Source organism: Trachemys scripta, chromosome 6 (genome assembly GCF_013100865.1).
Source record: "Trachemys scripta elegans isolate TJP31775 chromosome 6, CAS_Tse_1.0, whole genome shotgun sequence".
NCBI classification, from domain to species: Eukaryota; Metazoa; Chordata; order Testudines; family Emydidae; genus Trachemys; species Trachemys scripta.
The window spans coordinates 51,898,019-51,912,301 of record NC_048303.1 but is presented as its reverse complement, the minus strand read 5'-3'; the positions used below and the strand labels follow the sequence as shown (position 1 = coordinate 51,912,301).

The following is a 14,283-nucleotide window of genomic DNA, read 5'->3' as shown; positions in this document are numbered from 1 at the left end:
CAAACATAGTGCTGTCCACACAGGCGCTTCTGTCTACCTGTCAATGTAACTTCTGTCTGCCAGGGGAGTTTTTTCACACCCCTAACCAACAACAGTGCTAGTGTAGACATAGTTGAAATCAATGACGAATAAGGCTATCACCACCACCCTCCTCCCGCCAAACAGATTAATTGTTCTTGCTCAATTTTATATTTAAAAAAAAAAAAAAAAGTGCACACAGTTGGTCTTTGGATGAAGACCAAACCTAGAGAAATTAAACGTACACGTTGAAAGTTTCAGAAAGATACAGTGAGACTGACAACAGAGACCTAAAACAAACTAATAGCTCCCCTTATAATTAACATGTTTATTTGGTAAACATTAATACATATGCACTCAAAATAGAATGCTGCTACTTCTACAACTGATAAATAAGCCCTTAAGAAATCTGATTTTGACATCTAGGAGTAGGAAGACAGATGTAAACAAAAATGATTTGTACTCATTAGTACTGAAAAATGCTCCAGAATATCTTCACTGCTTCTGATCCTTTAATAAGACATACCTTATTTCATCTGTGTCTGGCACTTTAGTGTATGGCAGAATGGCTCGAACTCTCCTTCTGTCTTCCACTGGCTACAATTTAGGAGGGGAAAAATGTTTAATTCTTGCTCTCCCCTAAGTATAATTTCCCCCCAACATTGTTGCTAGTTTGAGGTGCAAAACTCGCAATGCTCAGCAAATACCCCTAACATTTAAGTTGTAATAGCTCAAGACTGATCAAGGTTAGACATGGGTGATGTACACCATTAGCTCAGGAGATTTCCAATTTGATTCTAGCCCTGGAATGTCCCAAAATACTGTATGTTAGAATTGTGACATTTTAATTAGTACAAATTGCCACGTATGTTTTTTATTATATAAAATTTACCAATAAGGGCAAACCCAGAAAATAAATAAGTTTGGATTATATGCTCACCATGTAGAAGGGTGGGCTCTCCACCTAAGTTGTGCCTTTTAGAGAGGTTTTTATTCAGGCCAAGATTTTTAAAAGTGACTAGTGATTTTGAGTGCCCTACTTCTGAGACACTGCAAAGGTGCTCAATTTTCAGAGAGCTCAATTCTTCAGCTGTAGACTGGATACTCTAAAATGTTGCCATTCTATTTTATCCAGTATTTCATATTAATATATAGTTACATTCTAATGGTGCCTCTTTCTACCTCTTTAATCGTCTTACCTCCATAAACTGTATGTTTTCTAATAATTTCTTCTTGGTCTATCTTGGGTTTCATACCATACTCATCACTATAGTGTTTGGATATCTCCATAATACATGAATATCTAAAGGTTTTTGTTGTAGTTTTTTAATTACAATATAAGATATGTAATATTTGGCACTTTCACCAGCAAAAATGCATCTATATAATGTATAAATCCTTATATATTTTGCTGTGAAGGGGAAAAGTGATTATAAAACTAGAAGAAACTTGCTACATTTTTCCTTTCACACTCTAAAATGATAAATATCAGACCAAACAGTGTTTTATTAAAAAGAAAATAAAGAAAAAACATGTTACTGTGAGGAAGTTATTACTTGCCTCAGGAGGTGCTACAGGGAAAAGCAATTTTTCCCCCTTAAGCAAACAAGACACGTGACTGTAATAACCTATTAGGTCTGAAAGCGAAGAAAATCGTCGTCCACCAATGTAATAATCTCCACACATGGCAATAATCCTGTTAGGAAAGAAACACTAAAGTTAATTTAAAAAAATATATATTTCTCTCTATAAATGTGCATGGATAACTTATAGAAAGGTTGGGAACCTAAAGTATTGATTTTTTAGCGTATTTGCTTTTGAAAGCAAACTATTTTCAAAGCATACACCTAACAAAATGCATTCTTTCACAGCTAAATATATATATGCCTTGACAAAGTAACTTCTAAGCAGGAGTGACAGAGCAGGGGCATAATAGTTTACAAACACTTGAAGCTTGAAAAAAAAAAAAAAAAAAGATGACTTGTTTAGGGTCAAAACAAGGAGGTAATAAGTTAGGAGTAAAGGGATGAAACAGGAAAATGTAAGATGAACGTCAAGAGGAGTTTTCTGACTATGAAAAATATTAAGTTACTAAGCAAAGCAGAAAGCTCCATTACTCTGAACATTTAAAACTGAGAGAGACATGTGTGTTTTAAAGAGCAAGTCTAAATCATAGAACTGGATCAGATGATCTAATAGGTGCTTTTCCTATAAAATGAAAACTTAGAATTGCAACTAGGATTCCAACAAAGTCTAATTTTGACAAACGTATCAAAATATTTCATTAACATGAAAGATCTTTAACTGTTGACCTGATCATACACCTGCAGAGCACTGAATATCTCATTTTTAATGATTTAGGCCTGGTCTACACTTGAAAGTTTTTGTGCTAAAAGTCAGCTTTTTGCACTGACGTCTACACTGACGAGCCACTTTTTGCACCAAAACTCCTCAGTTGCAACGCTGTAATAGAACCACCCCAATGAGAGTCGTAAGGCTTTTTGCAGTGAGGCTTTAATGCTGTAGTGCCAGTGTAAACGCCTTGATTGCTTTTATCACTGTAATTGACCTCCAGAGGTGTCCCACAATGCCTCAAGTGCCGGCTCTGCTTATTGTTTTGAACTCAGCAGACCTGCAGGCATGCACCCTTCCCCTTTCAAAGCTCTGTTCTGACTGCCAGAGCGTGCTGCTCTGCTCTGGGACACAAAGCAAATCATTAATGTGGAATGCTCTGTCTCCCACAATATGAACAGATGCAGGCAGGTGGGGTGGATGTGTGTGTGTGACAGCGAGAGAGATTCTGTGCTGTGCAGAGCCAGGGAGGTTAGGGTCTCCCTGTCTCAGGACTGGTTACTTCCTACGGCTGTCTGAATTTATGAAATAGCATGCCAACACACTTACTCTCCCCCAACACACGCTGTCTCCTCCCACACACTTGCTGTCTCACACTCTGCCCCCACACACTTTAACTGAAAAGCAGCTGACAATGGGATTGAGAAACCTGCATCATGTGATGCTGTACCTGCCCAAGAAGGCACTGCAAACCCTTCCCAAAGCACTCTGCAGCCAGCTGCATAGAGCTACCACAGTGCTCTGCTCTTTTTGTCATTGCAAGAGCTGCTAGTGTGGATGTGTTCCAAGGACACAAGGAGCTACAGCGGACAGACAACAGCAGTTTTAATTAAAGCACTTTAATAAAAGTGGTATAACTTTTGGCACAAAAACTTGCAAGTGTAGACATACCCTTAAATTGTTAGATTTACTGTGAATGTCAAGTATGCTTTAAAACTGTCAAAATGTGAACAATTTTTCCCTCTTGCTTGACTTTTGATTTATTTGGAAACATGCTAACAGATGTGATGACAAAAATAAATGTACAGAAATGAATGGTAATGTTTTAAGTTGAGAAAAATAAACCAGTAAAAATATAGCAGACAGTAAAATTCTGATACGATTGTTTATTTTGATATTTAAAACAATAAGCACAATTAATGAACTCGTATTACCTAAAAGTTAATTAAATTAAAAATGTGCTATGCCAAAGTTTTAACTTAATCCTCTAAATAACATGAGATACTTAGAGTGGAGGCAAAATCCTTCTTTTCCTGGGCTGTGTTTATCTACTTACATTTGCGTAATATTTTAAGTACCATGCACACTTAGATTGCTATACCAGGGAAAGTTAAGAGTGACAAGCTTAACTCTGAATTCCCTGTATCTGTGGTTTTAAATAAAACAATATTTTAAAACATTTTCCCTATACTTAATTTAATGGTCAATTGCACACAGAAAGATTTAATAAAAGCCAAGCAAGTGCAATATCAATAAAATCAGACATCCCAAACAATTGACTATGATTGCATAATTGCTGGTGTCAATTACAGTTGAAGTTTCCAGCTATACAAAAGTCAAATATCAATACTGAGAAACAGATTGATTATTCTTAGTCCGTAACATTTGTATGATAATGTGGTTGTAAAAATCCGACTGATCAAATCTTTTTTCGTTTGTTTTAAGTTATCAACATGACTGAATAACTCCTCTAGTTACAACACCCTAACAAGAAAGGGTAAGTTACTGTAATAACTAGTGTGTATTGGAAAGTAATAGGATCCAAAGTTTTTTATAAAAAAGTAACTGACTTTTTGGGGCTACCTGCTCCTATTTTAAAAGTTTATTGTAACTATAGGAGTATTCAAAGTTGACACCAATTAGGGACACACAAATAAATGGGGAGAAAGTTTATTGCAACTCACTGAAGAATGTCTGTGGCACAGGGATAAAAGAAAGGTCTAGAATATTTCTTCTAATCTTACTTTATAAAACACTTATAATACAAGAATATTATTACCCAATCAAATTGTGCAACCCGGCTGCTAAGTCAATGCAGAAAAAACATGAGTAATTAAATTTAACAAAAAAAGGGGCCAATACGAAGCAATATTGACAAGCTAGGAAGTAGAGTAATTTAACATCTGAAAAGTCAATTTAAATTTTTTACTTTCTACTTTCAAGCTGAAACGGAAATTAAAAGAATGGAAATATCTTAAAGATTTATTTACAAAATTAGATAGTGGAATCTGAGACGATAATATTTCAACGCTTGAAGACTAAGAACTACTTGCCATGCTCATTCTTTTTTTCAAAGCTAATGATCATTCCAGAAATCAAGTGAATAATTTGGGGAAATTTGTTTCTATTTTAGGTTAAACCTCCTCTCCCTCACAATCCCACACTGATTCTTGACTCTGCTGCTTTTCTGTTTCTTAACTTCTACCATTTTCTTTGCCTATGGTCTTGCACTTCAGATACGGGTTTATTGGGAAATTTTCCTGCTTAAGGATTTTTTATATTAGTCTATATACATGCCTATTAAACTGTTCCTCGAACAACAGATCAAAACAAGTCTTCTGACAACATCTATGTCTATCAGACTTTGGCTTTTGATAGAGTTGACCTTTTAACAAATATAAAATTTTAAATTCCAAGTAAAGAAGGATCATCCAGTCTCTGCAAGGCTGCAACAGCCAAAGATTGAATTTTGTAATGATGGTGGGCCTCAATCCATCACTACACTGGCTTGAATGAATTACCAGGAATTACCAGAACAGAGGACTGTAGAATTATGATCCCAGTCTTACACACCAGGAAGAGAAAGTTCTCCAAATCCCCAAAATACACTCATGAGGCTGACAGATTTCTGGGGTTTAGCATTGCCAATAGTGTCTTGACTGATAGACCTTGCTTCGGTTCTCCTGGTCAACGACAGGACCAAAAGTTTGTTACATTTAATTAGTTAAATACCAGATCTTCATAGAACAGCGGGCTTTGCCTCAGGAAATCCTCTACCGCAAAGAGCTTGTTCACACTGGCAAAAGACAAATTCATTAATTCTGGGAACCACAGCTTCCTCTCCTACTCAGAGGCTATAAGGAAATCTTCTGGAGAACTCTTCTCACCATGGCCCAGGGAGTGGATTAGGGGAGTGATGAACGGGAAAGATGTACTATAGATTAAAGATCCCATGGATTGCTTGTTCATCTGTTCTGCCTAACTTAGATTCCATGAACCTGAAGAACATCTGAAACCTGTCTTTCCTGAAGGCCATTAGCTCCACCTGTGGTTTGCTTCAGGCTTGACAGACTAGAATACTCTCAATCAGTTACTACTTTCTAGAGTTCAGCTGTGTCCTGTTCAAACAGTCTGCTGGTGAACTGCTTTCCCATTAGCTGTTAGCCTGAAGAGATTCAGCTTCCAAGATACCCACAGTTCTATTTTGCGGAGCCTGAACAATGTTATTCCATTGGCACACTATACATTGGCCAGCATTCAAGTTTACACACAGCAAGTCTCATTCATACTAACAAGAACAAATACATTCCTTAAAACTGTAATCCTAGCCATAACTTGGGACAGTGGCAAAGAAATGTTTTCACTCCTCAGCTCATAGAGAGCCTAATATCTAGTGCAATCCATTCCAACATGCATCAAATGCTGTTTCCATCAAACCCAGAAACCATTAGACACAACAGATTCCTTACTTTTTTCCCCTCTCCATTTTTCTCTTAAAACAAAAGATAAAATTAATTTGTGTTGGTACACTAAGAATATTGAATAATATGTAATATTAACTGCAATGACTGTCAGGGAACACATTCAGAACAATTCATTTTAAGTGACTCATTAACAAATAAGAGACCTCCCTAATGCTGCCGATAAGCCTATTTGCTACAATTCAAGATGTAAATTGTTTAATAGTAAGTTTTTCCATTTTGCAGCTCCATTTATTTCCTGATGCTTCTGTGTTCTGCTCTGGGTGCTGAAAAAGCTGATCAATGTAAAAAGTATTTTCAAGTAGTATACGTATTTTAAAACAATTAATGGAATGCAAGCAAATGAACACCAAAATATAGTCATGACGGGTATATATATTCTGAACCACCTTAACTGCTAGTTAAGATTGATTGTAATGCAAACATTTAAGTCTGTTTGTATATGTTATAAGGACTTCTGTATCTATATATACAGTAGCTATCACATTTTCAAATATGACAATAGGTACTCACCTAAAATGATTGACAACATTTGTTTTGCTAAGAAATGAAAGCACAAATGATCCTGGCCTCCGATCACTCTCTCGAATAAGGTAACTACCAGGTTTTCCGGCTTGCCGAAGACGTTCTTCTGCAATTGTTCTGTCAAGTTTTCCATGATACCACCTGAAAAAGAGTGTGAAATAAACAGGTGACTATAAAATAAAACTATCAATTCCAAAGTGTGGTCACAAGAAGAACATCTGGGGTATTGCAAGAGCTTTACTATAACACATTAAACATAAAACAACTGAACTCTGACATATCCAACTCTGATGGAAGTTTTCTGTTAAAATCATTGTTTATGAAGGCCCTTAAGTTCTGTCTATCACTACAGAAATTTAACATTCATTATTAGCTTAGCTCTTTTTAAAATGGTGATTTAATGCATCAATTTGCGTTTAACTGGATTGTTGGATTTCAGAATTCTCTTTTCAGCATGGTTTAATTCATTCATTTGCCCAAATCCATGCAATCTCAGACCTCATTGAAAGTTCCCTCTTAAAAACTCTCTAATTTAGTTCAAAATTAGAAAGAGGCATAAGATGCAAAGCAGGAGGAAGAAAGGGAAAGAAGATATCCAGAATCTGACATTTTGATTCAGATCCCTCTGTTCTGTAATGCTTGAAATCCAAGGAAGGATTCTGTTCTCAGCCAGAGACTTTGTGTAACAGTGAGGACACCTCTCCCTTAAGGCTGTGATTTGGGTGTTTTGCCACTAAGAGGAGCAGTACAGAATGTAATCCTCAGTATATCTTATTTCTGAAAATGTGAATCAATGAACTTTTTCCTTCCTTCCAGATAAAGGTTATCTGCAAAGGAAATAAAGGGATTGTGCCCCTTTTGGACTTTGTTATGTTAAAAAAAAAAATCAGATCTTTTTTAAAAAAAATCTGACATATTAACATTAATCAGAATTGTAGGTGTCTCAGAAGACCCCCTGCCCCAGCCCTGATTCCCCTCCTGCACCTCAAACCCTTCATCCCAACCCCCACCCCACAGCCCTCACCCACACCCAACCCCAATTTTGTGAGCATTCTTGTCCCGCCATACAATTTTCATACCCAGATGTGGCCCTCGGGCCAAAAAGTTTGCCCACCCCTGATATAAAGTGACTGAAGTGAACAAAAGGGTTGTTTTGGAAAGAAGGAAACACACTAAGTGAGAAGATTGGATAAGCAGTGAGGGGCAGAGCTGTACATTACAATAGAAGTTTTAAATTATAAAAGGAGGTTTCCCCTAACAGTCCTTTATAAAAGAGACTTGCCGACTTATTGAAAACATGAAATCCTTTAACAACAACGTTGTTTCTATATCATTTCTGTTTGGGAAAATGTTCAGAAACTGAACTAAAGGACTCAGTTAGAAATCATGGGCTCTACTGACAATCGTGAATGAAAGACTTACCTAAGGTAAGCTATTTCACACCTGTATCTCGGTTTATTAGTCTGTAGAATGCATATGATTGCTATTGAGATAGATATTTGTAAAACACTGATATCTTTAAATGAAATGTGCTGTACAAGTGCAAAGTTTTATTTCTCTTTCCTCATTAGTTAAATTTGGCAGAGAGCAGAATCATTTAGAGTTTATCTACTCCAGTTTATTCCCCACTTGAAATAATATTCCTGACATAATTAACTCTTCTAATAAATGGTTCTACTAATAAAGAAGAAGAAAACAAAATAATAGCAACTTCTCCATAAGAGATCAGGTTTTTTAGAATTGTAAATATATAATATCAATCTTCTATTTTACATTTCTATAAAACATACTCAAGTATCTCAAGTTTTGAACAAAATGGAAAGATTTTGTCCTCCATAGTAGGCATACCACTACTTTTGGTATATTCTAGATTATTTCCTCTGACTCTCAACAGGATATACTTATTTTCTCCCACATAACTATATTTTATTACATTTATTACCAGATGAGTGTAAGTGACTTAAATAAATACTTTATCACAATTTACCTCAGAACAAAAAATATGGTGCATTTAATTTAATTTCTTATGCCAGCAGTTAAATTCAATCAAAGCTACAAGAACATATCTTTTCTGTATTTGAGTTACTATCAGCTAACACATAAGCTTGTATTTTTCAGGTTAGTATGTATTCTTTCATTAAATTGTTGTTCCTATGAAAATATGCTCTGACATCTGTTTTATTTAACTAAAAACTGATAGCATAACAGAGTCCATGGCAATAGTATATCATCAGTATTCAGTAGTGATGGCAGAAAACAGTTCAAGTGAATATCCTCAGGAAACCGCTGCAGATAGCACACATCTTTAGAAAACAGGATACACACTGAAGATATCATTACAGTAGGCAAAATGCTTTTCAGGAAATAGCTGCATTCTTTTTCCAGAGAAAGTACAATTTTAAACTAGATAGCACTGCCCCATTCAGAGAGGACATGCAGAAGAATTATATTCAAAGTTTTTCATAAATCAGTCTAAAATTTTAAATATCAACCTCCTCTTGTCTTTCAATGTGCGTCTTAGGTGAAGAAATATACTAGTACATGGTGCACTGTATTGTCTCTCCAAACCAGTAAGTATTATAAAACAGTAAGAGATAATTGAGTTACAGGTGTTACATATGTTCAGAATCTTTTATAAGCACATCAAATGAACAGTTATGGGAATGCTCGATGTACCTTTAAAAAAGACAATAGCAATTTTCATTATTATACTTTTTTTTCCATTGAAAAAGGTACTCGCAAGAATCAGCTCAGTCTTTCTTGTCTATTCAAAATGATGACCAGTCTAAAACCATGTCACTGTAAAAGTAAAAGAGGAAAATTCACCTCAAAAGGCAAAAAATACATTTATTTGGATTTTTACAAAGGCAGGCCGAACCTGCCGCGTCAGCGGGTAAATAAACTGGCCCGGCCCACCAGGGTGCTTACCCTGGTGAGCCGCATGCCGAACGTTGCCGACCCCTGTTATACAGTATCGGTTTAATACATTCATAAAAAGAAACAACTGGTCCCCCGACTACATCACCTGCAGTTTCTGAATAAATTTAAGACGTAGCCCTACATAGAGAGCATTGCAGAAATCTAATCTTACTGAGACAAAAACAGATGGATAACCATTGCAAGATTCGCTTCTAAAAGAAACAGCTCCGTAGGTGAAAAAAGGCTTATATGATTGCAGCTTTAACCCAATTTCTGTGCTTATACAAAAACAGGTCATTTCAATCCTACTCTGTTTTATATCAATTTCCACTGACTTTCGTAGTGGCAGAGGAGATGCTGCTGCTCCTATGATTAATTTATTTCATGTAGTATTATAGGTGTTAGTCTACTTATGATACTACAGTTGGATGTGCAATTCTCCACTCCTTCCATGTCATGTTTTAATTCAAGGGAACATACTAACATAGAAATTGCCATACTGAATCACAACAATGGTCTATCTGGCCAGTATCCTGTCTCTGACAGTGGCCATTATCAGATGCTTCGCAGACAGGTGCAAGAAACCCTGCAACAGAAAGTTATGGAGTAACATGCCTAAAGGGATAACATTTCTTACTAACTCCCATTATTTAGACAATTCCTTAAACTCTTATGCCTGAAGATTTACACAACTTGTTTTTAAAAAGTACTTATTATTGTAACTTACTATCCATATTTTATCAATCCATTTTTTTATTCTGACACCCTTTCAGTCTCACATTCATCAGAGTTCCCCAGGCTAATTATGTGTTGTGTGAGAAAATATTTCCATTTATCAGTTTTAAATTTGCTCCCTATTAATTTGACTTCATTTAATCTCCCTCACAACAACACAAAAGCTGTTTTCTGAGGTTATTTGATACATTCTGTTTATGTCTTGCTTTTCAGCTTCCATTGTTTAGAGACATGCATCCCATCTGAAAATTATTATTGTCTCCTCAGGTAGTCTCCATGCCAAATCTAAGGAATGTAATTTCTTTATTTCTGACTTAAACAACTTTTTACTAGCTCTCTCTTTTTTAAATTTAGATTTAAAACATTTTAATACATTCTTTTCAGTCAACATCTTAAACTATTTTGCTATTTATGATCTATTATTAGCTTGGACAATTAAAATTAAGTTATTTTCATGCTCTATCACAATATAGTAGTGTTTATATTTAAACTCCCTGCTAGGGTATTTGTATCTCATAAAAAGCTGTCTCACAGAAAAAACATGAACTCTTCTTCTGTGCATATTAAGTTTTTAAAAGTTTATTTTTAATCAAACCGGATTTCTGAACCTAAACTGTACCTAGAAACATAAGATGAGCACAAATGTTTAAAATATGTATTACAAGCTATCACGTAGTATAACCAAATATGATTTCCTAAAAGTTCTGTACTATACTTATGTGCAAACATGGACTCTCAAAGTATATTTCACTCCAGTCTAGCTTTGTTTGACAAATTCATTGACTTGCTCTGGCACGTCAGCTCACTTGAAATAGTCACATGATTATTAGTTCCTGGCCTACTCCGGGATATTCTCATTCTTCCAAAGCATATAGCATCTCCTTCCAGGAGAAATCATGAAAACTTATTCCAAAACTTACAGTCACAAAATATAGAGGATAATGAAGCAGGAGAGATTAAACATGCAAACAAGAACAAAAACAATACAACTTAACTTTTCTCTCTTATCCCAGGGAGGGTTGTTGGGTGTGGATGGGAGAAGTACAAAACAGGGTTTTTTGTTTTTTTGTTTGTTTTTTTGTTTATTTGGGGGAGAGGAGGGGAGTGTGTGTGTGGGGGGGGGGGGAGGGGAGGGATTGTTATGGAGTTGGGGAGCGTTCCCCATGCAGACTCTGGCTGAACCCTAGCCTCTCCCATTTTGTCAGGCACATCTGTCTCTGTTCCCTTGTGTTGCTGCATACCCACTCTGCCACTCCCACTCCCCCCAGCCCCATGTGTCTCTGCACCCCATTCCCATTCAGCCCCAGCTCAATACTGTCACCCCGTTAGTCCTTCTGAACCCAAGTCTGTGACTCCCCCAACAACCCCATGTTCCCAGCTATATCCGCCCCCACGCCCATATCCTATGCCTCACCTGGCCCCATGGGCAGGGCCGGGCAGGGCATGGTGAGGAAGGCAGTCTCTGCTCCTTTCCTTTCCACATCTGGCTGCTCCAACCTATGACCCAGCTGCTCTTCTGATGCCACATCAGCCCCGATGGGCAAAAGGTGTAATTGCAGCGTGACCCCCCCCCCACAGCTGCCCTTTGGCCTGCCTGTCAGAATCAATTACTCTGCGGGGTAATATTCTTGGAAGACTTTATTTTATTAATGTTATATATTATTGTAGGCCAGCATTGTATGGATTATCTCCAGTGGAAGATGTGAGACTTGGAAGTTCAAAAGACTATACTGAAAGTGTGTCATACAACTACGGACTTTGGGGACAATAAGGGTATGTTTACACTGCAATGTAAGCCCAGAGTTTGTGGGACTCGAGCTCACAGATTTAGTGTTTGTAAACCAATGCTTGAATGGTCATAATGAGTATTAACCCTAGGTTTAGAATTTCTGGACCAGGATCTTACACCGGCACTCAGGCATCTACCCTGCACTACAAAGACCCAAGTCAAACCAGCCTATCCCAAGCTTTCTTACACCCTTCCCAGGTGTAACTTTTCTAGCCATTTGTTTGTGGAGAACTGTGGGAAAACCTGTCCGTCCTGCGACACTTTACAAGAAGTTGTCATAGCCCGCCAATACATCCTTCTGAGCTATCTTTTGGGTCTGCATACTCCTGGCAACCAGAGCCAGCAACATAGAGGAGTCACTATTTGAAGACCGTCCTGCTTGGGCTTTTACTTCTGTTTCAGGAAACAGACAGAGCATCCATGAGACACCGGAGGGATATTTGGCAGCATTTTAAGATATACTAAAGGCATCTGTTGGAGAATGACGACAACATAGATGTGGCAGGGCAGACTTGAACTGGCTGATGCTGCTCCCAACTCTCAGTATAACTGCTAATTCCTCCATGTAGACCAGCACTTCTGGAGCAGGGCCACAAGCACAAACTGGTGGGATCACATCATTATGCAGACCTGGGATGACCAGCAGTGGCTCCAGAATGTTCTCATGAAAAAAGCTACATTTCTGGAGCTCTGTAGGCAGCGTAATCTGACCCTCCAGCATCATGACACACACGAGGCCAGCTGTGCTGGTCCAGAAGCAGGTTGCTATGATCATCTGGAAGCTGGCAAGCTGAGACTGCTACACGTCCATTGCTAACCAGTTTGGTGTTGGAAAGTCAACTCTCAGTAAAGTGGTGGCGGAGGTTTCTGGGGTAATCAGATTTACCCAAAGGTGGAGTGCATAAACAATATCCCCGAAGTAATTACCGGGTTTAAGAGAACGGGGTTTCCAAACTGTGGCAGGGCCATTGATGGGACTCATCTGCCCAGCGTTTGCCGTCTTCAAGGAGCATGAATACATAAACCACAAAGGATACTACTCTATTGTTATGCAGGCCTTTGTGGACCACAAATGCAGATTTATGGACACCAACATGTACTGCACTGGAAAAGTTCACAATGCCAATGTTTTCCACTATCAGGCGCCTACTCTCATAGACAACCTGGGACACTATTCCGAACAAGTGACATTGTCCTAGAGTAACTGTCCCCACAATTATTCTAGGGGACCACATGTAATCCCTTTTGCCTTGTCTTCTGAAACCATATTCTAACCTCAGAGGCCCTGGCAAAAGAAGATTTAATTACATTCAGGAGGTGGAGAATGGTGGTTAAAAGCACATTTGGCACACTGAAATCTTGCTAGTACTGTTTAACGAACTGTTTGGATTCCAATGTCATCAAGGCTGTCCACATTATTGTGGTTTGCTGTGCTCGTCACAATCTTTGTGAATCCAAAGGTGAGTCATTTGCCCCCGAATGCACCTATAACAGTAAGTAACTGGTACACTCAGCCAGAAAGTGCACCTCTCACAGCTGGAATAGGATGCACACTGGCAACAGAAATCAGGGATGCTTTGTGCACCACATGATGGACTTGTATGAACCAATGGAAGGAGAATAGTACATTTACAGATGAAGTACTCTCGCAGGACTCTACGAATGGGGGTGGGTTGGATACTGTCAAATTGTAACTGTGGATGAGATGACTGCTTACACCATGGGGGAATGGTATTTCATGTGACATGAATTGTGGATTTTCATTATGGACTGATCTGAACAGATGCACTGAAAAAATGTGTTTGGCTACAACTTCCAAGTTGTGCTTTATTATTTCTTTATCTTTACTCTTCAAAATACACATTATATGATGCAATGCAGTGATGGTAGTAAATTTTTTAAATAAAATAAAAGCCTTTGTGAACATGGCCTTATTATGAAAAACAATATCAAGCACAGTTTAGCAGGCCAGCTGCCATCATGATGCCAAAACTCCAGTAATAAACCAACACCAAAACCAGTAATAAAGTGCATAACAAACATTGAACAGTGCAAAACAGAGAAACCAATGCAAATGAACAAATTCTCTACTTTTCCATGTCCCGTGGCCCCCGTTCTCTTTCACTTTCTAGCACGCTTAGCACACACTTGGTGCTGCTGCAGAGGGTACATTTGCCCTGTTCAGTTAGCATTCAATTCTGGTTGCACAGGCCACCCAACTGTGGTATTGTCCAATGCATTCTT

The 14,283-nt window shown here is 37.8% G+C and overlaps 1 protein-coding gene across 1 annotated transcript in view; it reads right to left on the bottom strand.

Moving 5' to 3' along the window:
• The window catches only part of RASA1 (RAS p21 protein activator 1), a 111,791-nt gene that overhangs the window by 73,872 nt on the left and 23,636 nt on the right, over positions 1 to 14,283 (bottom strand). Inside the window, exons 2-4 of the mRNA XM_034774895.1 lie at positions 6,585 to 6,737; positions 1,579 to 1,714; positions 545 to 615 (exon numbers count right to left, since the gene is read on the bottom strand). Of these exons, the coding sequence (XP_034630786.1) occupies positions 545 to 615; positions 1,579 to 1,714; positions 6,585 to 6,737 (360 nt within the window). The remainder of the gene's footprint in view (positions 1 to 544; positions 616 to 1,578; positions 1,715 to 6,584; positions 6,738 to 14,283) is intronic.